Raw genomic sequence first — 25,852 nt, forward strand, 5'->3', positions numbered from 1 at the left:
GAATTTGATTTATTGCTATTCTTTCTTTTTTTATAGCACCACCAAAGTTTACAAGAACTCCCATTGACCAGACGGGAGTCTCAGGAGGGGTTGCGTCATTTATCTGCCAAACCTCAGGAGATCCGAGGCCGAAAATTGTATGGTCAAAAAAAGGAAAGAAAGTCAGCTCTCAGAGATTTGAGGTATTGTATCACTCACCCATTTACCATTTAGGAATGTACTCTGTAAAAATCTCCTTTTGGAACCTATTGCTTTGTTCCTCCACTGGAGCTGAGAATCAGATTTCGTATCACTGACTTAGGTGACTTTGTGACAGCAGTACAGTGCCTCAATGTATCATTCAGTTTTAAGGATATTATTTTTTTCATCTGGGGTGTCTAGGGTTGCAATTTGAACTTGTGGCATAAGAATAATTGCAGTTTTTGTCCAATTTATAAATCTTGCAGTATTGGGGATGGAGATTTTCCTAGTTCACTGATGTTATAAGAATATTTATTACTACTTCCTGACCATTCCTAAACCTCTCTGGGTGTACATCTTTGATTGAACTTTGCATTAATTTTGCAATTGTGATGTCTAGATAAATTTTCAGCCTGCTCTCACTCAGTGGAAATGTTGCTGTTGCTGGATGCTCTATCATGATAAATTCCCTGATTCAGAAACATGTGAATCTTGCTGCAGTCCTCTCAACTTTTTGCTGAAAGCGGTTCATTTCATTTCAATCAACTCTGTTGCGTTCTGTGTGCTTTTACTGTTGCTATTTTTTACTCAGTGGGTAAGTGTGCTCATTCTTTTTTCTGTATCATTGCTTTCAAATACTGTGTACAATTTTTATTTCTTGTTTTAGTCTTTTTGATCTACATTTCATGTTTGCGAAGCTGGGATGGAGGTCATGGTAACTTCACTCTCTTACTGCAATTATTTGTTTAAGTTTGTCGTCTACATGCTTGGGCTGTACAGGCGATTCAGTGAATTCAGTTACATGTCAAGGATTTGAATAGTAGAGTCTATTTGTTTTCTTTATCATTGCCATTCAGATCACTGTAAGGCCTACGTGACAATAGAGGCTGGAAGATAAATCTGTTTGACCATGTTAGAGAGTGAAAGAATTAGCAAGCAGGAAATTCAGACTTGTTTATCAAATGTACATCTAAAAACAGTGAAATACATCATTTGTTTTAACAACCAGCACATCCAAAGGTATGCTGGGGGATACTCACAGATGTTGCCACACATTCTGGCATCAACATAGCATGCCCACAATGTTCAGTAGAACAATGCAAACATCAACAACACCAACAACTACAGAAACGAATGATACAACAGCAGCAAAACAAGTCCCTTTCTCGCCCTTCCAGCCATCCACCCCTTCACTCACCAGACCTGCAACCCCAGGTTAGCCACCTCCGTCCTCTGGACCTTGGCCCCAGATTCTCAGACTCACAGATATCGGGACTTCACCCTCCTGTCCTTGGCCCAGGCTCGCAGCTCGACCTTCATGCCTCTCCCACTGGACTCACCAACTTTATTGTTCAACGTTTGAGCTTTTTACCTCTGGGCTCACAGAACTTTGGATTTCAACCTTTGGCTTTGCCCTTTGGACTTCACCAACTTCTGGGTATCGAACCCAGAACTTGCTGAACACGGGCATGACCTTTAGGCTTTGATCCCAGAACTCGCGGTCACAGATTTGACCTTTGGACCTCGACCTTAGGACTTGCTGATCATGAGTTTGACCTTTGGATCTTCAGGACCCGGGGGGTCATCGGCCCTTGGACTCCAGCACATGCGGATCTCCGACTTGGCACTCACTGATCTGAAGATAGCTTGTCATCTGAGTGCCCTGTAACCCTACTTCTGGGATTGCAGATTTTCGTCTGAGGAGGGCTCTGAACACTGGTTCCTACCGCTCACTCTTTATTCTCTCTTATCCCTGCCCCAAACCCCAATCTGGCCCCGAACTCTTGTGCTGTCCCCTTCGTACCAAATGAAAAACTAAGACTGGTGGACATTGCAGCTTGGCACCATCTTGACCCAAACACTGGCTCCTGCCCCTGACTTCTAACTCTCCTCATCCCTGTTCCAAAGCCCTCAGTTGGTCCCTAACTTTCCTGTGAATCAAAAATAAAACTAAATCCAAAGAACCACAAGTGCCCTAAATTTTACAGATGTTATTAAATTTGTGAGTCCTATGCAGGAGGATAGAATCAGAATCAGGTTTATTATCATTGGCATGTATCCTGAAATTTATTAACTTAGCAGCAGCAGTTCAATGCAATACATAATCTAGCAGAGAAAAAATAAATAAATAAGTAAATCAATTACACTATACATATATTGAAAAGATCAAAAATCGTGCAAAAATCAGAAATGATATATATTAAAAAAGCGAGGTAATGTTCACAGTTTCAATATTTATTTAGGAATTGGATGGCAAAGGGGAAGAAGCTATTCCTGAATCGCTGAGTGTGTGCCTTCAGGCTTCTGTACCTTCTACCTGATGGTAACAGTGAGAAAAGGACATGTCCTGGGTGCTGGATGTCCTTAATAATGGACGCTGCCTTTCTGAGACAGTGCTCCTTGAAGATGTCCTGGGTACTTTGTAGGCTAACACCCAAGATGGAGCTGCCTAAATTTACAACCATCTGAGCTTTTTTCAGTCCTGTGCAGTAGCACCCCACCCCCATACCAGACAGCGATGCAGCCTGTCAGAATGCTCTCCATGGTACATCTATAGAAGTTTTTGAGTGTATTTGTTGATACAGTAAATCTCTTCGAACTGCTGATGAAGTATAGTCGCTGTCTTGCCTTCTTTATAACAACATCGATATGTTGGGACCAGGTTAGGTCCTCGGAGATCTTGACACCCAGGAACTTGAAGCTGCTCACCTCACTTTCTCCGCTTCTGATCCCTCTAGGAGGATTGATATGTGTTCCTACATCTTACTCTTCCTGAAGTCCACAATCAGCTCTTTCGTCTTACTGATGTTGAATGCCAGGTTGTTGCTGCGGCACCACTCCACTAGTTGGCGTATCTTGCTCCTGTACGCCCTTTGACTCCATCTGAGATTCTACCAAAAGTGGTTGTATTATCAGCAAATTTATAGATGGTATTTGAGCTATGCCTAGCCACACAGTCCTGGGTAAAGAGAGAGTAGAGTAGCTAAGAACACAGCCCTTGAGGTGTACCAGTGTTGATCGTCAGCAAGGAGGAGATGTTATCACCGATTTGCACAGATTAGGAAGTCGGTTAGGAAGTCGAGGATCCAATTGCAGAGTGAGGAACAGAGGCCCAGGTTCTGTAACTTCTCAATCAGGATTGTGGGAACGATGGTGTTAAATGCTGAGCTATAGTCAATGAACAGCATCCTGATATAGGTGTTGGTGTTGTCCAGGTGGTCTAAGGCCATGTGAAGAGCCATTGAGAATGCAACTGCCATTGACCTATTGTGACAATAGGCAAATTGCAACAGGTACAGGTCATTGCTGAGGCGGGAGTTCAGTCTAGTCTTGACCAAACTCTCAAAGCATTTCATCACCGTCAATGTGAGGAGCGAATGGTTGTATCACCACTACTGAATCATATTTTTCCTTGTTGTGATTTTGCATTTTCTTTTTGCCCTCAGTGATCAACTGATTGCAAACTCCTTGGGATCATATTTATTTCCAATGTGAAGCACCGTGAATTCTTTCCACAGAATCAAGCACATTTAAAGAACACAGATCCAAATGTGGGAATAGGAGGAATGGAGATTGACCAAAGAATTTTTAGAAGTCCTCACACCAACCAAAAGGTCATGCCTTGTACTTGGTGGTTTTGATTAGATAATGACTATAAAGAGATTTTGTGAAGTAATTTGTAACATTAATCCCAGTACTGATAATTAGAGATGGAATCTTCCAGCTCTCAGTGAAACCAACAGTTCGTTTCATGAAGTATTGCCCTCATAGCCTCCACTTTTCAAGGAGGTGTGCTTTCTCTTGCCATAATTGTGGAGATTGTCCTTGGTGCCAGAATTGAGAATCAACTTGTAAAAACTGTTGTTATTAGCATGGACACTTTTCCATTTATTTACACTTGCTGCTCATTAAGCCCAGTTTATGGCTTGGTGGGTGTTGCCAACAGTTGCTGGTAGATTTTTCTGCTGGTTGCAATTTATATGTCTGCAGTATTATTCTGCTGAATCTGACTGGGAGTCACATTCTCTCCAGACATGTGACTGATGGTTCTGGAGAGTGTGCTTACTGCCATGTCTGTGGGGTTTCATATACCAGGAATCAGAGGGCTAGAGGCAGAGCACAAGGTGCAGACACAGTTCACAGCAACATAAAGGAAGAAGTTAAGCTCCTTATTTATTCACGGAAAAGCTCCTAGTGGAAGCACCAAGCTGGAACATGGACATTACCCCGCAATCAACAGCTGACCTGACCTGAACTCCATTCTCTTGGGATCTGAAGAATCTGTCACACACCAGATGATGACCCAGTCAGATATTTGTCATAAGTTTTCATAAGAAATTGCAGCAGACACCATGGAAATGGTACTCATGACTGTAACCAATCAGGATTTCTGCTTAAGTGATAATTGGGTACATGTTGAATGGCTTAACCCCCCCCCCCCGTGACAATTGGGGGTTGTGGAGTCACTGACTGCTTTAGTCAACTGTTCCATTCTATTTGGTGCTAGACAAGAGTATGCCTAAAATTACACAGATGCATTTCAATTGATAGACATTTCGTCCTTAACAAAATGTTGCATCAGGGGACCTGATGGGAACCTCATTAACCCTCTAACTCCCTAATTTACTTCTTTAAGTAGATTCTCATTCACAGCTCTTGTGTTTACTCAAACTCTAAGAAGCTTGGTAGGGAAAACCTGTGTTTGGGCACTGATGGAGTAACTCTCGCAGGTTGACCAGCATCTGTGGGGGAGAATGGAATTGTCAACATCTCAGTTTGAAATCTTTCATCAGTACAGTGTGAAACATCGACAATTCCCTTCCTCCCACAGGAGCAGCTCAAGCCACTGAGTTCATCCAGCAGATGGCTTGCTGCTAAAGACTCCAGCTTCTTCAATCCTGTGTGTCTCTTACTCTAGTCTACTAAGCCTGTTCACGGTTAGGCACATAAGTATGCAGGGAATGGAGGAATGGAGGAGATATGGACCATGTGCAGGCAGAAGAGATTTGTTCAACTTGGCATCAGCTCCTTAATTCATTCAGCATGATATTGTGGGCCGAAGGGCTTGTTCCTATTCTGTCTTGCTCTGGGCTCTGTGGAAAGAGTTCTTCAGTGAGGCGCCTTCATACTGTGAAGCTAGATGTGATTCTTTAAGCTGTTTAATTTGACCATTAGTAGGCAAAGCTGCAGCTCTAATTAATTCATAAAACTTATCTTCACCAAAATAATGTTAATCATTGGATATGATATCCTTTCTTGAATCAGCAGGCTTGTCCTCAAGATTTGAGCTTTTCTTACTTTCCTTTGAAGTTCTGTCCTGATTCAAAGCATTGTAGGATCAGTGCCGGCTGAAAATGAGGAGTTCCAGTTTTCACAGTTTTGTCATGAAACTTGAATGCACAATTGCAGCTGACGCTGTCTGAATGTAAAAGATTCAGCATCAGCCTCATTGACCCTACTGATCCAGCCAGCATCATCCCATCATTTACCTCAGTGAAAGAAGGCAAATTTATTGACCATTTGGGAAGGCTTGTGATGTAGAAAGTCACTGTGGTTGTGACCCCACATTCTGAAAAATTTTCAACCGGAGAAGTACTTGGATAGCTGTGGAAAACCTAATGAAACAACATGTTGAGGTTATGGGGCAGGTTCTGCTTCCTTTCTATCATTCTGTCTTTCCCCAGTTGGCTTTCAGTAAAGCAAACAGACCCCACTCAGGTTACAAATACCCAATCTGTGACCATCCCATACATGTAAACAAGCATTCAGGAGACCAGATGGGATGGATTTGCCGGCTGCTGCAGGGCTGCAGCTATCTTCTGCCAGGTGGAAATGGGATAATTCTGTTTCTCTCACCCTGTCACTCATTCATTCCCTAAGCCACAACAATCGGAGGCTGGACTGTGCCAAACAGAGCGAGGAGCGCTAGGCAAGCTAACTCATTTATTCACTCGTTGAGACCGGCTGGGGGCTTCTCTTCTCACACCTACTCGCTCTCCTGTCACCACTGTTTCTGTGTTCCTCTCCCACATGCTGCTGTTGTATGAGAGTTCAGGTTCCAAATAGTTATCACAAGTGGGACCCTGTCGTTACAGTGGGATTCTACAGATAAATGCATGAAAGGCTTTCTATTATACTGTGGATAATGAAGAATGCTGTTACCAACCTTATAGTTCCCACACCCCGCACTTCCCGTTTCTACCTCCTATCCAAGATCCACAAACCTGCCTGTCCTGGCCGACCTATTGTCTCAGCTTGCTCCTGCCCCACCAAACTCATTTCTGCATCACCCCTTGTTCAATCCCTTCCGACCGATGTTCGTGACACTTCTCACGGTCTTAAACTTTTCGATGATTTTAAGTTCCCTAGCCCCCACCGCTTTATTTTCACCATGGATGTCCAGTCCTTATATACTTCCATCCCCCATCAGGAAGGTCTCAAAGCTCTACGCTTCTTTTTGGATTCCAGACCTAATCAGTTTCCCTCTACCACCACTCTGCTCCGTCTAGCGGAATTAGTCCTTACTCTTAATAATTTCTCCTTTGGCTCCTCCCACTTCCTCCAAACTAAAGGTGTAGCTATGGGCACCCATATGGGTCCTAGCTATGCCTGCCTTTTTGTTGGGTTTGTGGAACAATCTATGTTCCGTGCCTATTCTGGTATCTGTCCCCAACTTTTCCTTCGCTACATCGACGACTGCATTGGCGCTGCTTCCTGCACGCATGCAGAACTCGTTGACTTTATTAACTTTGCCTCCAACTTTCACCCTGCCCTCAAGTTTACCTGGTCCATTTCCGACACCTCCCTCCCCTTTCTAGATCTTTCTGTCTCTGTCTCTGGAGACAGCTTATCCACTGATGTCTACTATAAGCCTACTGACTCTCACAGCTATCTGGACTATTCCTCTTCTCACCCTGTCTCTTGCAAAAACGCCATCCCCTTCTCGCAATTCCTCCATCTCCGCCGCATCTGCTCTCAGGATGAGGCTTTTCATTCTAGGACGAGGGAGATGTCTTCCTTTTTTAAAGAAAGGGGCTTCCCTTCCTCCACTATCAACTCTGCTCTTAAACGCATCTCCCCCATTTCACGTACATCTGCTCCCACTCCATCCTCCCGCCACCCCACTAGGAATAGGGTTCCCCTGGTCCTCACCTACCACCCCACCAGCCTCCGGGTCCAACATATTATTCTCCGTAACTTCCGCCACCTCCAACGGGATCCCACCACTAAGCACATCTTTCCCTCCCCCCCCCCTGCATTCTGCAGGGATTGCTCCCTACACAACTCCCTTGTCCATTCGTCCCCCCCATCCCTCCCCACTGATCTCCCTCCTGGCGCTTATCCGTGTAAGCGGAACAAGTGCTACACATGCCCTTACACTTCCTCCCTTACCACCATTCAGGGCCCCAAACAGTCCTTCCAGGTGAGGCAACACTTCACCTGTGAGTCAACTGGGGTGATATACTGCGTCCGGTGCTCCCGATGTGGCCTTTTATATATTGGCGAGACCCGACGCAGACTGGGAGACCGCTTTGCTGAACATCTACGCTCTGTCCGCCAGAGAAAGCAGGATCTCCCAGTGGCCACACATTTTAATTCCACATCCCATTCTCATTCTGACATGTCTATCCACGGCCTCCTCTACTGTAAAGATGAAGCCACACTCAGGTTGGAGGAACAACACCTTATATTCCGTCTGGGTAGCCTCCAACCTGATGGCATGAACATCGACTTCTCTAACTTCCGCTAGGCCCCACCTCCCCCTCGTACCCCATCTGTTACTTATTTTTATGCACACATTCTTTCTCTCACTCTCCTTTTTCTCCCTCTGTCCCTCTGAATATACCTCTTGCCCATCCTCTGGGTCCCCCCCCCCCACTCCTTGTCTTTCTTCCCGGACCTCCTGTCCCATGATCCTCTTGTATCCCCTTTTGCCTATCACCTGTCCAGCTCTTGGCTCTATCCCTCCCCCTCCTGTCTTCTCCTATCATTTTGCATCTCCCCCTCCCCCTCCAACTTTCAAATCTCTTCCTCCAGTTAGTCCTGACGAAGGGTCTCGGCCTGAAACGTCGACTATACCTCTTCCTACAGATGCTGCCTGGCCTGCTGCGTTCACCAGCAACTTTGATGTGTGTTGAAGAATGCTGTTATTTTTTCTTGTACCCTGTTGAATCAAAGTCTCAGATATGTCAGTGATCGTGTATAATGAAGAGCAGCGGTTTAGTTTTAAGGATATTGTATGAAATGGCATTTCTTAAGAAGTCAAAAGCTGCAGATGTCAGAAGTTCTTCCATCCCTTTTTCTTGAACTTGTCTAGAATTGTACAAAACAGTGCTTGCATCCCTGAGGCTCCACTTAGAGATGCCCATCGCTTTTCAAGTGTGGCACCACTTTGGGGAAAGTAATGAATGATATATGTGGAAGATATTGAATGAAGAAATTTGACAGATTACTCACTTTTTGTTCAGTAAAACCTTTGGGTTTTTAAATTCTATTATCATTCACATATCAGCACTCCTGTCTTCCTGCCAACTGAATTCTGATGTGGTTTTAAAATAGAGATTTATTTCGTGTGTTTGCTGAGGCTGTACTTTAAAGCTGTTATGAAGGAAAGTTTTGCCTTCCACTTTCATTTTTCATCACAGCATGAAGAACAGATGTGAATATCATTGCTTTTGTTACTTCTTTGTTTGCTGTCGGGCAATTTTTGATTTTTATTCAGATCAGTGGGTGTTTGTGAAAGATAACCCTTTATTTCTTCTCTTTGCCTCAAGCCTAAATGCTATTAACTTTTTTTTGGATTGAGAGGCAGAGAATGGACGACATTGGTAGAATAAGTCGCTTGATTTGAGAATACAGAATCTCTTAATGGAAATTTTTCCCTATGGGGTTGTCTGACCTCTTATATATAAAGGATTGCTTCGACTGGAAGATAAAAACCGCAAGGCCCATCTAGCACTTATCTTTTCTCAAACTAATCGCATTATCAAGTTTTCAGAATTACAACTGATCAAAATGAAAGCTCTATATTAGTCAGTGACTGGCAGTGGTAATGCAGCCACAGCCTAATTCACAATAGTTCAGTGTTTAGATTATGCGCATACTGTGAGATCAAAATATCCTTTTTTCAGGATTCCAATTTTCGCCAACTCTCGTACATCAGCAGTAGGAAGTAATTTCTGTGCCCCACAGAATATAGTAAAGACCCCTCAGTTACATGTGGTGCTTTTGTGTCCTTAGGCTGTCTCAAAGTATTTCACAGCCCGTAATTTACTGTTTTTGCAACCAAGTGTGCAAGATTGATGATGAGAGATAAATGCCACTTCACAGTCTTCTTTCTTTGTTGTAGCTGGGGAGTTTGGAGTTGGCATTATTTATCCACTGCATTCACGTCTGTCCCGCTGACTCTGTGTCCTCCCAGTTACCGAAGGACACCTACCAAAACAAAAATTACAATATTCTCCTTTCCGAAATTTATACAGAACAGGGAAATATTGCAGTGCTCCCAGTGCCAGTTTCATGGAGAGTGAAATTGTCAAGTTTGACACTGACAGGACATAAAGTCGATAACCTTGTGCATTAATGCAGAGTGAATACAGTTGGGCTTGGCTTTTATACCTCCTGCTGTCAAATAGTCTGTCAGTATTTGAATCACTAAAGGGTTACAGTGCTTGTAAATTGTACAGGAATGTTGAGTCTCTGACTGAAGAAATAAAGGATAAATTAGAAGCCATAAAGAGAATCAACGGACCCAGGTGATAATTTTTCAACTTGTAGAGGATGCGGACAGCAGAGAAGAACCTCACCAGTCCTCTGAAATGGACATTTTGCCAGTTGCTCCACATGGTATTTTAAAGCAAGTCATTGCATTAAAGAGAACATATTTTAGTCCGCAATTCAGTCTAAGCTTTTTGTATAAATATTCTAATAGTTGTGTGGGGGGGGCGCTGTTAAATGTGTTTAATATATACAGTTTGTCGATTCCTTTGTTATAGCTGAATAGAAAAAATGAATGTGTGTGTAATGCTTATTAAATAATATCTCCGCTATAATTTCTAAGCTAATGGCTTCTTTCACCACTGATATTATGTATCTGTTATGTTTACTCCAAAACATGAAATTAATCGAAATACATTTACATTAAAAAACATAGAAACATAGAAAATAGGTGCAGGAGTAGGCCATTTGGCCCTTCGAACCTGCACCACCATTCAGTATGATCATGGCTGATCATCCAACTCAGAACCCTGTATCTGCCTTCTCTCCATATCCCCTGATCCCTTTAGCCACAAGGGCCATATCTAACTCCCTCTTAAATACAGCCAATGAACTGGCTTCAACTGTTTCCTGTGGCAGAGAATTCCACAGATTCACCACTCTCTGTGGGAAGAAGTTTTTCCTCATCTCGGTCCTAAAAGGCTTACCCTTTATCCTCAAACTGTGACCCCTCGTTTTGGACTTCCCCAACATCGGGAACAATCTTCCTGCATCTAGCCTGTCCAATCCCTTTAGGATTTTATACGTTTTAATCAGATCCCCCCTTCAATCTTCCAAATTCCAGCTAGTATAAGCCTGGCCGATCCAGTCTTTCATCATATAAAAGTCCTGCCATCCCAGGAATTAATCTGGTGAACCTTCTTTGTGCTCCCTCTATGGCAAGAATGTTTTTTGTCAGATTAGGGGACCAAAACTGCACACAATACTCCAGGTGTGGTCTCACCAAGGCCTTGTACAACTGCAGTAGTACCTCCCTGCTCCTGTACTTGAATCCTCTTGGTATGAATGCCAGCATACCATTCACCTTTTTCACCGCCTGCTGTACCTGCATGCCCACTTTCAATGACTGGTGTATAATGACACCCAGGTCTCATTGCACCTCCCCTTTTCCTAATCGGCCACCATTCAGATAATAATCTGTTTTCCTGTTTTTGCCACCAAAGTGGATAGCCTCACATTTATCCACATTAAATTGCATCTGCCATGAATTTGCCCACTCACCTAACCTACCCAAGTCACCTTGTATTCTCTTAGCATCCTCCTCACAGCTAATACTGCCGCCCAGCTTCGTGTCATCTGCAAACTTGGAGATGCTGCATTTAATTCCCTCATCTAAGTCATTAATATGTATTGTAAACAACTGGGGTCCCAGCACTGAGCCTTGCGGTACCCCACTAGTCACCGCCTGCCATTCTGAAAAGGTCCCGTTTATTCCCACTCTTTGCTTCCTGTCTGCCAACCAATTCTCTATCCACATCAATACCATACCCGCAATACCGTGTGCTTTAAGTTTGCACACTAATCTCCTGTGTGGCACCCTGTCAAAAGCCTTTTGAAAATCCAAATATACCACATCCGCTGGTTCTCCCCTATCCACTCTGCTAGTTACATCCTCAAAAAATTCTATGAGATTCGTCAGACATGATTTTCACAAATCCATGCTGACTTTGTCCGATGATTTCACCGCTTTCCAAATGTGCTGTTATCACATCTTTGATAACTGACCCTAGCATTTTCCCCACCACCGATGTTAGGGAACTAGTCTATAATTCCCTGGTTTCTCTCTCCCTCCTTTTTTAAAAGGCGGGGTTATATTAGCCACCCTCTAATCCTCAAGAACTAGTCCAGAATCTAAAGAGTTTTGAAAAATTATCACTAATGCATCTACTATTTCTTGGGCTACTTCCTTAAGCACTCTGGGGTGCAGACCATCTGACCCTAGGAATTTATCTGCCTTTAATCCCTTCAATTTACCTAACACCACTTACCTGCTAACATGTATTTCCCTCAGTTCTTCCATCTCACTAGACCCTCGGTCCCCTACTATTTCCGGAAGATTAATTATGTCCTCCTTAGTGAAGACAGAACCAAAGTAGTTATTCCATTGGTCTGCCATGTCCTTGTTCCCCATGATCAATTCACCTGTTTCTGACTGTAAGGGACCTACATTTGTCTTAACCAATCTTTTTCTTTTCACATATCTATAAAAGCTTTTACAGTCAGTTTTTATGTTCCCATCCAGTTTTCTCTCATAATCTTTTTTCCCTTTCCTAATTAAGCCCTTTGTCCTCTGCTGAACTCTGAATTTCTCCCAGTCCTCAGGTGAGCTGCTTTTTCTGGCTAATTTGTACATTTCTTCTTTGGAATTGATACTATCCCTAATTTCCCTTGTCAGCCACGGATGCAGTACCTTCCCTGGTTTATTCTTTTGCCAAACTAGAATCAACAATTGTTGTAGTTCATCCATGCGATCTTTAAATGCTTGCCATTGCATATCCACCGTCAACCCTTTAAGTATAATTTGCCAGTCTATCTTAGCTAATTCACATCTCATACCTTCAAAGTTTACCCTTGTTTAAGATCAGAACCTTTGTTTCTGAATTAACTATGTCACTCTCCATCTTAATGAAGAATTCCAACATATTATGGTCACTCTTACCCAAGGGGCCTTTCACGACAAGATTGCTAATTAACCCTTCCTCATTGCTCAATACCCAGTCTAGAATGGCCTGCTCTATAGTTGGTTCCTCGACATGTTGGTTCAGAAAACCATCCCGCATACATTCCAAGAAATCCTCTTCCTCAGCACCCTTACCAATTTGGTTCACCCAATCTACATGTAGTTTGAAGTCACCCATTATAACTGCTGTTCCTTTATTGCATGCATTTCTAATTTCCTGTTTAATTATTTCATTCTTACTTTTAGCAAGGCGCATACGTATGACGTGGTAGCACAATGACATATACCATTCAAGTACTTTAACATGTAACCTGCAGTCTATTCTGTAAACAATAAAGAGAGCTTAATCAAACAATATATTTACAATATTACACAAATTTTACTTAAATATTAAAAATGCAATGCCCCTCCCTGCTTAGCTAAAAACTCCAACTCAATAAAGAATGTACCTCAAACTAAGTAAATAAATAAAAAGGACACACAGGCAGACAGACAGACAGACAGACAGACACACACACACACACACACACACACACAAAATAGTATATAATACAACTGCTAAACGGACATCCACAGCAGGATAAATTTTAAATAGTCCCATTCAAGCCTGAAGATTTAATCACTATGGAGGCTCTTTTACTCTTTCCTGACAAGGGTGGGAGGGGGTCCCTGTGCTTAGCAGATGAGATTTGTGACTGTGAAGCCATCTCATGTTCTGAGGCCTCCTCTGCGGTGGTTGTAGGAGTTGACTCTGGGGTCTAAGTTCTCAGCTGGACATCTGCAGGCTTCATTTTAGTATCTCTGAAATGTCATCTAAACTCATTTTGCCAATTCCTTTTGCTGTCAGCTATATGGCTTGTCTATTGCTAGTTTTCACATGTAGATCTCAAGGCTACCTAGTCCTGTATCACTATCAGCATTTTCAGCTTTTTCATCAATGACATGCAGATGAGTGCTTTTTTTGAAACTGCAACTTGACATTTTATCTTTAACTCTTCCTTTGGCAGCACATTCATATTTGTCTGCCTGACATGCTCTTTGTCTGTGTCCTACTTCTTTGCATTTTCTGCGCATTTCGCCTTTAAATCTGCATTGGTCTGGTGTACGTGACCCCATGCCACAATGGTAACACAATTTGTTTAGCCAGGCAGGTTTCTGTTCTGTTTAGACATTGCAATTTTTTTTTTCACATGCACTTTCATTCCTGACTGCAACTCAATTGGGTCTCTGTTGTTTCCATTGATAGAGCTGCAGTATTTCAACTGCTGTTTTAAATGTAAGTTGTGCTTTAGTTAGGAGACATTTTTGAATACTTTCTTGTAAGATTCCGCAAACTAAACAATCTTTCAGTGCATAATTAAGCCAATCACTGAACTGACAATCCTCAGACAACTACTTCAATTCAGCTATGTATGCTGAAATGGACTGCCTGTGGTGACCCACTTTCTGGCACCCACGAACCGGCTCACAACAGCGCGCGCAGGCAGAGGGCCGGCCCCAAAAAGGGCGCCAGGCCATCTTCACCAGCAGGGGGAAAATCCCGCGTGCGGAAAGGGTCTGGGAATATGCATTCCCCACAGCAGTCCCACCCCAGGGAGGGCGGGAACGGGAAGGCTTTAAAGCAGGCCGCGAAGTCTGAATAAATCTCTTTCATCGCAACTCTAACTCACCGACTCCGTGTGGTTATTCTAGCGCTGTGTGTAGCACACCGCTACAATTGGTGACCCCGATGGCCCAAACGATATTTGGACCAGAGATGACCGACGCTGCATCTGTTCACGCAGTTTCGTTAAAACTGCCAGGCTTCTGGACGCTGCGACCCCATTTATGGTTCGAACAAGCAGAAGCACAATTCCACATTCGGCAGATAACCTCGGAGTCCACTCGCTACTACTACGTGCTGAGCTCTCTCGACCAGGAGACTGCTGCACAAGTTGAGGAGTTTATACAGTCGCCCCCGGAGGACGGCAAATACACAACATTCAAAACCCTGCTCATAAGGAATTTCGGACTCTCACGGCACGAACGAGCACGCCGCTTAATGCACCTGGATGGTTTGGGAGACAGGCCGCCGTCAGCATTAATGAACGAGATGCTGGTCCTGGCTGAAGGACACAAACCCTGCCTCATGTTTGAGCAGGCGGCCCTAGGACATATGCCTGCTGCTGTCTGACGCAGATTTCAGCAACCCCCGGGAGGTGGCGGCCTGAGCAGATGTGCTTTGGAATGCCAGGAAAGAGAGAGGGGCATCCGTCACACAGATCACCAAGCCGCGTGCCCAACGACAGACCAGACCAGGCTCGGCAGCAGAGCCTACAAAACCCGGCGACGGGAGTGAGGAGCCCAACGAACAATGGTGTTTCTACCACCAGCAGTGGGGCACAGAGGCCCACCGCTGCAGACCACCCTGCAAATTCCCGGGAAACGCCAGGGCCAGCCGCCGCTGATGGCTACGGCGGCTGGCCATCAGGAAAGCCTCCTGTACGTCTGGGACAAGCAGTCGGGACACTGCTTTTTGGTTGACACCGGAGCGGAGATCAGCGTCTTACCTCCAATGAGTTACGACACCCGCAACAGAGAACCGGGACTCACCCTGAGGGCCGCAAATGGCAGCACAATACGAACCTACGGCACCCGCACGGTGCGGCTACAGTTCAGCTCCAGCCGGTTCACGTGGGACTTCACACTGGCCGCCGTGGCCTAACCACTCCTGGGGGCGGATTTTCTGCGAGCCCACAGCCTGCTGGTTGACCGGCAAGGGAAGCGATTAGTCCACGCCAAGACTTTTCAAACGTTCTCCCTGGGTGGAGCACAGTTGCCAGCCCCACACCTGGACTCCATCACGCTGTCCGACGATGAATTCACCAGGGTCCTGGTGGATCTCCCATCAGTACTGACACCGCAGTTCACGGCAGCCATGCCCAGACACGGAGTACAGCACCACATCCCGACCCAGGGATCACCCCTCCACGCCCGTGCTCGAAGGCTTCCCCCGGACAAGCTCTGACTGGCGAAGGAGGAGTTCAAGAAGATGGAGGAACTGGGGATCATACGATGGTCCGACAGCCCATGGGCCTCCCCCCTTCACATGGTGCCCAAGGCAACGGGGGGCTGGAGGCCATGCGGTGACTACCGCAGACTGAACGAGGCTACAACGCCAGACCGCTACCCTGTGCCGCACATTCAAGACTTCGCAGCAAACCTACACGGCGCAAGGATCTTTTCCAAGGTAGACCTCGTCCGGGGATACCATCAAATCCCTGTACATCCGGACGACATCCCCAAAACAGCACTTATCACCCCGTTCAGACTTTTCGAATTCCTCCGAATGCCGTTTGGTCTAAAGAATGCCGCACAGACTTTCCAGCGGCTAATGGACGCGGTGGGACGTGACCTGGACTTTGCATTCATCTATTTGGACGACATCCTCATAGCCAGCAGTAGTCGGCAGGAGGATCTGTCCCACCTCCGCCAGCTCTACTCCCGCCTGTGCGAATTCGGCCTTACAATCAACCCAGCCAAATGCCAGTTCGGACTCGATACCATCGACTTTGTGGGCCACAGGATTACTAAAGACGGGGCAACCCCGCTGCCCGCCAAGGTAGACGCGGTCCGCAACTTCCCCCGACCCAACACAATCAAAGGCCTGCAGGAATTCGTGGGTATGGTGAATTTCTACCACCGTTTCCTCCCCTCAGCAGCCCGAACCATGCGACCCCTGTTCGCTCTAATGTCGGGTAAGGGCAAGGACATTACCTGGGACGAAGAGGCCGCAACCGCTTTCGTTAAAACCAAAGAGGCCTTGGCAAACGCCGCGATGCTAGTGCACCCCAGAACGGACGTTCCTACTGCCCTCACTGTGGACGCATCCAACACAGCGGTCGGTGGAGTGCTGGAACAACTCATCGAGGGCCGCTGGCAACCCCTGGCGTTCTTCAGCAAACACCTACGACCACCTGAACTCAAATACAGTGCTTTCGACCGGGAGCTATTGGCACTATACCTGGCAATCCGGCATTTCAGGTACTTCTTAGAAGGTAGGCCCTTCACCGCGTTCACTGACCACAAACCGCTTACCTTTGCGTTCATGAAGGTGTCCGACCCCTGGTCGTCCCGCCAGCAGCGACATCTGTCCTACATCTCCGAGTACACGACGGACATCCGGCATGTCTCGGGAAAGGACAACGTCGTGGCGGACGCACTTTCCAGACCGACCATACAGGCCATGTCCCAGGGGGTGGACTATGCAGCGCTGGCAGAGGCACAGCAGGCAGACGCTGAGATCCCCAGTTACAGGACTGCAGTCTCCGGTTTGCAGCTCCAAGACCTCCCCGTAGGCCCAGGTGAGAGGACCCTACTATGTGACGTAACTACCGGCCAACCCCGCCCCTTCATCCCAGCAGCCTGGCGCCGGCGGGTTTTCGAGTCCATTCACAACTTAGCGCACCCCTCCATCAGGACAACCGTCCGGCTGGTCGCCAACAGGTTCGTGTAGCATGGACTGCGTAAACAGGTCAGTGAATGGGCCAAAACGTGTATGCAGTGCCAAACGGCCAAGGTGCAGCGGCATACCAAGGCTCCGCCGCAGCGGTTCGAACCCACCCGCCGGAGGTTCGACCACATCCATGTGGATATCGTGGGGCCCCTGCCAGTGTCACGAGGAGCACGGTACCTCCTAACTATGATAGACCGGTTCACCAGATGGCCAGAGGCAGTCCCGCTCACCGACACCACCTCCGAATCCTGCGCCCGAGCACTGATCGCAACCTGGGTAGCCCGCTTCGGGGTACCGGCCCACATTACCTCCGACAGGGGCGCCCAGTTCACCTCCAGTCTGTGGTCAGGTATGGCCAACCTTTTAGGATCGCAGCTACACCACACAACTGCCTACCACCCACAGTCGAACGGACTAGTGGAGCGCTTCCACCGTCACCTGAAATCGGCTCTCATGGCCGCCCTGGAGGGGCCTAACTGGGTGGACGAGCTTCCCTGGGTCCTGCTCGGAATCCGCACGGCGCCCAAAGAGGATCTGCACACCTCGTCGGCTGAGCTGGTGAACGGCGCACCCCTGGTAGTCCCAGGAGAGTTCATACCAGCCCCAAGGGGGCAAGAGGAAGAACCCACAGCAGTCCTGGACAGACTACGGGAGAGGCTCGGTAACCTGGCCCCCATCCCCACTTCACAGCACGAACAGAGCCCGACCTGCGTACCCAAAGACCTGCAGAACTGTAAGTTTCTTTTTGTACGACGGGACGGACACCGGGCACTGCTACAGTGGCCCTACGCGGGGCCGTTTAAGGTGATCAGGAACAATGGGTCCACGTTTGTGCTGGACATTGGAGGGAGAGAGGAGGTTTTCACGGTGGACCAACTCAAACCGGCCCATGTGGACTTGGCGCAGCCGGTCCAGGCTCAGGCACCGCGGCGCAGGGCAGACCTCCCAAACAGAGGCCGATCCAGACTGTGGACATTGGGGGAGGTATCACCGGTTCTGGGGGCGCGGTTATGTGGCGACCCACTTTCTGGCACCCACGAACCGGCTCACAACAGCGCGCGCAGGCAGAGGGCCGGCCCCAAAAAGGGCGCCAGGCCATCTTCACCAGCAGGGGGAAAATCCTGCGTGCGGAAAGGGTCTGGGAATATGCATTCCCCACAGCAATCCCGCCCAGGGAGGGCGGGAACGGGAAGGCTTTAAAGCAGGCCGCGAAGTCTGAATAAATCTCTTTCATCGCAACTCTAACTCACCGACTCCGTGTGGTTATTCTAACGCTGTGTGTAGCACACTGCTACATGCCCTTCCTTTTGATTCCATTGATGAAACCGAAAGCATTTTGCAATCGACAATGATTTTGATTCTAAATGTTCCTGCGTTACATTCACGATATTAGCAAAGCTCATTTCAGATGCTTCAGCTGGAGCTGTCAAACTTCTAAGCAAACTGTATGCCTTTCCACCTAATGCACTCAGCAAAACTGGTACTTGTTTCTCATTGGCTATTCCATTTGCTTTTAATGTACTGTTCAATTTGATCAGTATTTATATTCTAGCTGTGCTACTTTTTTTAACTTGACCTTCTTGCTGTGCTTCAACAAGTAGGTAGTCATCTCAGATTTGTATCAAACACACCTTGTTGTCACCCCCAGAACATAAAAGTAATCAAAATAGAAACAAGGAAGTCTGGAATGTGTATATGTTGGTGTCATTTTTACTTTTGTCGAGACGTACGTATGATGTGGTGGTGTGATGACGTATGCCATTCACGTACTTTTACATATAACCCACAATGCATTTTACATTATAACCTGCAATGCGCAACAAAGAGTGCTTAATCAGCCAATATATTGATAACATTGCTCAGGTATTACTGAAATATTAAATACACAACAGTATCAGTCCACAAATGGTATTCTATTGACCCATAGATCACTCATCCCATAGCTCCATCTAAATCGGAACATCTGCAGGCAGTCATGGGAGGAAAGTGAGACTCCTCAGGGAGACTCTTGCTTAGGTTTCTTAACTCTGGCATGAGTCCGTTTGAAATGCATCAAGACATAAATGAAATGAGAAAGCTCTGTCTGAATGCCTCTGCCTTTGCAGGTTAAATTCAACAGCCAGAAGGAAGGAACAGTTATTCATTAACACTGGTTTCCATTTGAGCAAATAATGTGCTGAGGCAAATCTAAATGTTGGTACTCTTCCTGTGACTACAAAATTGCTGTTTTAATAATGGGAAAAATTCATTGTTTACTTGTAGTGACACTTCTCAAAAGTTGCTCCAAAAATAGTTTTGAATTCAGCTAGCTTGTATAATAGCTTTTCTAAAAGATTGTCAGCTAAGTACTATGACTTTGATTAAATTTAATTAAGAAATATTAATGTTTTGTTGTTAATTCAGCATCAACTATAAATAGTGTATGATAATCCAAGCTATGTAGATGAACTCTTTCCTTCTGTATGGTAAAGGAAAAGAAGGATATTTAGGGGGCGGATATCATAGTCAGTAATCGTCACTAAAGAAGTCTAGATCATTCTTTAACATCAGAAAATAATATCCTGAAGCAATATCCTCTTTTCCTTCACAGGTGATAGAATTCGATGATGGATCTGGGTCTGTTCTTAGAATACAGCCATTGCGGACACCTCGAGATGAGGCTATTTATGAATGTGTAGCCTCCAACAGTGTTGGAGAAATAAGTGCCACGACCAGGCTCACGGTGTTACGTGGTAAGTTTCCTTCTGAATAATAAATTTAACCCAGCAATCTTGTTTCTCTTCCATTTACAGCTGCCAAGGTAAGCTGCCATGATTCATATAGAATAACTGGCTTCAGTTTTAATTTAGAGTTAAATGCAGAAGTTAGCAATAAGGTTTTCCACCGTAGTATAGAAGCTGATGGTTTGATGTGACAAGAGTTCCTACAATCAGGCATCACAACAATTAAATTAAGTGCGACTTGCAGAGAGGTAGGAGTCATGAAGGAGTCTTAAAACAGTAAGCAATTAGTGATTAATTATTGTTGTATTATCTTGCATCATTTGCATAGCTGTTTCTGCTGTGGTGCTGCGGTGTGAACTGGAGATAACTGGGTCCACTGAGGATTCTCAATATAGAACAAGCTCTGCATAGTATGTTCAGCAGGCCAAAGGGATACACTTAGGTAAAGGGGAGAGTGCTTTCTGGGAAACCAACTGCACACCGTTTTATTGTCTTAAAATTAAATAGCTCATAATACTGATTGAGAATCCAGCAGTGTTCCATGTCATTGTCTAATACTGTGTGACCATGATTACCATGTTTATTATAACACTATTTTAAAATACCCCTTCTTGAGGATAAACATTGGTGCCTTGCTGCGAAAGTGATGTCAAGCAGTTTATATTATGAAGTAAATCCATTCAGATGGTCTCGGTAGGAATATTAGAGAACAAAGAACAGCTGGTTTCGGGATGCAGACAGAATATAATGAAGAACAAAGCAAGGGGATTCTTTGGCAGGAGTGGACTGCCTTGCTTCTCAGGTTTTCCTGCAATGTACATTACTGATTGCTTGATAGTTTTTGGGTGTTTTTTTTTTGCTAAATCCTTGAAAGAAAATTGTAATGTTATTTGTGAGCATGATGTGAGTGGAATTGAGGATCTGGAGAAAAGAGTACAATGAGGGCCATCCAATTAATTCTCAGTTTAAAAAGGCTTCATAGGCGGTTGACAGATTGCAGACAAGTGTTGACTCATGAACATTTTGATTGAAGTTCATGAAGTAGTGTGAGGGCTGGACTTGTTCATATTGATGTTATTGCAGTGAGCGCTTGCAGAGCACCAGGGTCATACTTACAAATTAGGCAAGGACAGAACTCAGTTATACCTTAGTCAATTCCTGTTTCTCCATTATTCAGTGAGCCTTTGGAAGTGTTCAGTCCGGCGTTAAGTGTCTAGAAACCATCATGATCCAATCGTACCTACCTTTTCTATATCACTGGATTAGTTCCAGAGACATACAAAATGTAGTTACGATTTGATCAGGATAGTTTCCTGGATGAAATTCAGTTGCTGAGGGGTAACTGAGAAGGATTGCCCTGATGTATGCTCCTTTGATTTTCTTTTAATTACTTTTTTGCTTAAACTTGTTTATAAACTGCCTCAGGGAATTACAAAGAAAGGTGGACAGGCATAAAGCCGGCTGAAGAGATGCGACAGACAAATAGACCAGCCAGTCTTTTCCCATCCTGATAATATTTTAATATATCCACCATATATTGTTCTGAAAACAATTAAAATACAGTGGTTTTGTGCCTTGCAACACAAGCTTTGAGCACATCGTTTTTGAATCCTCTTTATTCAAACCATTAGCATTGCCACTGTGAAGAGTGGTCACAATATGTATTCTTTGTTGCACAGAATATTTTTTCACCATGTCCTATTCACCCACTTCCCTTTCCCTGATTCCTGAAATCCTGATTAACCAAGCCACCTTTCCCCACCCTATCTGCTATTCTGCTTCCTGTTTTTGTAATGTTTTTATAGCCATTATTTAGCATTTTTGAAAGGGACAGCAAGCCACCAAATGTTGGGATGGAAGCACATGAAATAATGAATGCAGCATCTGATATTACTGACAAGATGTTTTATCGGCATTGTTTAAAACAGGAAATTGTTAGGAAAGAATAGAAAAAAACAAAATGCATTATCTTTCTTTCTAAGAAGAACATGAATTAAATTACATTTTAAAAGGAGATCAGCGCCTACAGGATAAGAGTCCGGTGATTCATTGACCTTGATATAATGATGAATATCAAAAGCATTTAAGAAAATCAATAAGTCTGTGGAACTGGAGGAAAGCGGTAACTCCAGATATTTCACTTCTGTCAGAAATAACAAAAACACTTGCTCTGGAAATGTAGAGTTTCTTTTCTGAAATAGTGTATAACAAACACCATGCTCAGAGCTATTTCTGAAGCCTGATGTTTTTCTAGGACATGCATTTAAAATCTGTGCAATTAACTGAATAAAATAGGAGTCAGAATGTTGCATTGAAATAGTGCTACAGCATCCTTGTGTTGTAGCTTTAAACTAATGTACGATAATTCAAGATAAGTGCACTTAATTCTGACACATATCCTTCAAAGTGAAAAATGCATTTTAACTATGGTACATTAACAAGGGGAAGATGTGGGGTTTCTAACCTTTCACAGCTGTGCTAGGGTGTCAAAGCAAACTTCAGCAAGAGTCACTTCAGTAGTTTATGGTATTAATAGAAATAATTGCTTCTCTTTCATATTAATTCAGGTATTTTTTTCTGAAAATACTTCGTTCCTTTATTTTGTTCTTGCACATTTTAAAAAATGAATTTTAGCAGCTGGTGTAGGTAGTCATTATCGTGACTTACTTTATCACATTATGGACAAAAGTGCCTTTAGTTATAAGAGTTTTGGAAATACTCAGTAGGCCAGACAGCACCTTGGAGCGATAAACAGACAATGTTTCTGATGAAAGGTCATTGACCTGAAACATAAATTCTGTTTCTCTAGCCATAGTATTGCTGAGCATTTCTGTATTTTCTGTCTTTATTTGTGATATCTGCAGAATTTTGCTTATGTAGTGCCTTGGGTTCAAAGCTCTGACATTTCTACCTTAAATCTCTCCAGTTCTTCTTATATACCAGAGAAAAGAAAGCCCTTTAAATCAAATTCTCTTAATGAGGCATTGAGCATCTCAATATCTATCTGATCTGGTGCTTATACACATCCTTAGAGCATTTTCTGTTTGTAAAATTTGAACAAGGCTGTTGCAGCCATCTTTATAGTTGACAATAATTACTCATTGTAGTTAGTTCAAATTTTTGAAGTACGAACCAAAAAGGCGACAGGCAGGGCCTGTATTTGAACACATACATGCCAGCGAGTAGATCATGCAGTCAATTGGATCCAAGGGCTTGACAATTTTAGAATTATGTGTGCAAGTTAAATTTGTAACTCTCTCTGCAAATGCAGAAGCTGCTGAGCCTGCATAGAGATCACTGAGCTAGCAAGACTTGGTTAGTCAGTGTTAGAGCAATTACCTGTATTGGGTTTAGCACATTTATATTTAGCAAATGACTTTGGCTTCACATCTGAATATGTATTGTGGATTTAATTTGGAGTGCAGCTCTGAGCAATGAGTTCTTAAAAGTCATGAATCCCAGACCACACAAAACTGATTAAAATTAATTTGGATGCCTGTGGTGTGGGTGTGAATCGGGCGGTGTGAAGTTTGTATGTAGTTTTAAAGAAAGCATTGTCCATATATTGTAAATATGGAAAAGTCTTTTGATATTTAGCACGTGAAATATCGAGCCCCATGTTGGACCAGCAAGAGCTTTTGACCAGAGGTGTCTCCATATGATGCCTGCTGTAGCTTGTGTTGTCGAATGTTGTCAAATAAAGAAGCTACTTCGTACCTACCAGTACTTTTCTATGGTGATTTCATTCCCACCACAACAGTCAGAATGCAATGATCAGTTAACATCATTTTGCCAACTTGTTTTTTTTTCACAATAAATATGTGGAACAGCAGATATTTAACTGGAAGATCAAAGTCTACTTTTGTGATACTCAAGGAGCCCAATACTACCTGGTCTATTGGGAGGGAATCTGGCAGGGCAGGCAGATATGGTGTAAGTATTCAGAGTCAATGTTGAGTTTATTGTCATATGCACAAGTACATATACAGTGGATTCCGGATAATTGAGCTATCAGTTAGTGGGGGGCAGGGGCCACTTATTTGGGAGAACTGTAAAAGAACAAAACCTAATTGAGTAAATTACTGGGATTCCTTTTGTTTCTTTATGCTGGTTAATTGGAGCAGGTGACTGTACTGAACATTTTCTAACTAGTGTGAGTCACAGGCGTATCTACACCGTGCTTAGAGTGAACAGTTTTTAAGTAGTGTCATTGTGTGTGTTCAAAAAGCACTGATTTTTGTCATTGATAGTTGGTGTGCAATAGACACCTGTGATTTGGAATTAAAACATTATTTTGATTTTGTGGCATTTATATTATTGACCCTTTAATATAAACGACGAAATTTACGTTAATTGGTCAGCTTTCAGTGTTTTGAAGCATATTTTCACAATTCCTCACCCATGGAAATTTCAGTATTGAACAATGCCATCTGGTTGTTATGGCAAGGATAGCTTTTTTGAATGAGTTATCCTCCATTTTCCCCATATCCTGCCAATTAATCTTCATGAAGGATAGCCCAATTCACAATTCAAAGCTGCTTTGAAATCCATTCTCATTCCACATTTAGCTGTGAATTCCAGATCTCAACAATCTGCTGAGGCACAAGGAAATTAAAAGCAGGAATCCGCTGAAGTTTGTTGCTCTCCCTTGATTTTCATATAATGTTATACAATGTGACCACCTAACTGATTTTGAAGAGGAGGCAACTTTGCAGTGAATGCTTATATTTTATTTCTTTTATGCATGTGAGGCTCCTCGATAGTTTGCCTTGAATTTTCATTTTGAGTGACTTATAAATTTGGTAGGGTTATTTAGGCTTGAATAATACATAGCTTGATTTTTCCTCAGTATTGGGACAGTGATATGAGTCACCTATCACATTGAACATGATGATCATCAAGCAAATCAAAATACTTTCATGTCAATATTCCCTTACCCAGTCCACACATTAGAGGGATCACTGGATGTCTGATTCAATCAGTGCATGCAATTTTCCACCAACTAAAGGGAAAGAAAATGTCTTTTCTTTCACTTTGAAAATTACAGCTTCTCTCGTCTCCATCTTTATCTTGTGACAAATGTTAGTTACTGCGGCCATTCAACAAAGGCCACACTGAAGATAATAACAGAGTGAGAACAAGAAAAAAGACATAGAGATGATCCAGATAGCATTTGCATTTTGTTTGATTCTGGAAGTAATAATAGACGTTCAGTGAATCCTTGTCACATTTCTTAGTTTTTTTTCTATCTAATGGTATTTGGCTACAAAGAATGTACATTGAAGACTGTAAGTGACTTCAAATTAAGTTTGTTTTTTTTTTATGTCTGGCTTTTGAGGCAAAGATTAATAATGTCTGTGATCAAATAGCCAGCGGGTTCAGTCTGATTTCATTAAAAATAAATTTTTAGAGCCATTCTGATAGTAAATTTAATTGTAGTAGGCAGGAACTGACAGCTGAAAGTGATGTGATTTACCTCTTTGCTCAGGTAGCAAAATCAGGCTATTTAACCGATAGAAATTCTGTTGTAAGTTAGCACTTGGCCTTTTAAGTTAATATTTTAGATATTTGCTGGAACATCAGGCGTGCACAGAATAAATTGAGCTATTGTCCTGTGCTCCATTAATTTTTGTGCTTGGAATACTTTCATTCCAATTCTAATCTTAATAATGTCGATATAGACTAACCGAAAGTAGTGAAAATCAGCTACATAACCAGCGTTATAGAACTCCAAAAAATATCCTGGATACAAACATAAAGTTTGGTTTATATTTTGAAAAAAAAAGACTTCTGATCTGAATTATTTTTGTCATCAGCAACATAAAAGGATTATTACTTGGAGTCCTTTACTGAGCACTGAATTAAGAAATGTATCCGAACTGCAAAGAAGAAATACTTGCAATTGATTTTTTTTTGGCTTTAATTTAGCTCAGTTAATTTTGTTTTGAAAACTTCTATTTTGACATTGCTTATTTTGACCTACTCAGAACATCTATC

The 25,852-nt window shown here is 43.7% G+C and overlaps 1 protein-coding gene across 13 annotated transcripts in view; it reads left to right on the plus strand.

Annotated features, from left to right (window-relative positions):
* Window positions 1-25,852, plus strand: part of LOC134347072 (receptor-type tyrosine-protein phosphatase delta-like) — a 2,469,925-nt gene that overhangs the window by 2,111,678 nt on the left and 332,395 nt on the right. For all 13 annotated transcript variants that reach the window (XM_063049175.1, XM_063049163.1, XM_063049170.1 and 10 more), the window contains 2 exons: window positions 37-182; window positions 19,723-19,864. In XM_063049175.1, coding sequence (XP_062905245.1) covers window positions 37-182; window positions 19,723-19,864 — 288 coding nt within the window. The remainder of the gene's footprint in view (window positions 1-36; window positions 183-19,722; window positions 19,865-25,852) is intronic.

The sequence above is a fragment of the Mobula hypostoma genome, chromosome 5, assembly GCF_963921235.1.
Source record: "Mobula hypostoma chromosome 5, sMobHyp1.1, whole genome shotgun sequence".
NCBI lineage: Eukaryota > Metazoa > Chordata > Chondrichthyes > Myliobatiformes > Myliobatidae > Mobula > Mobula hypostoma.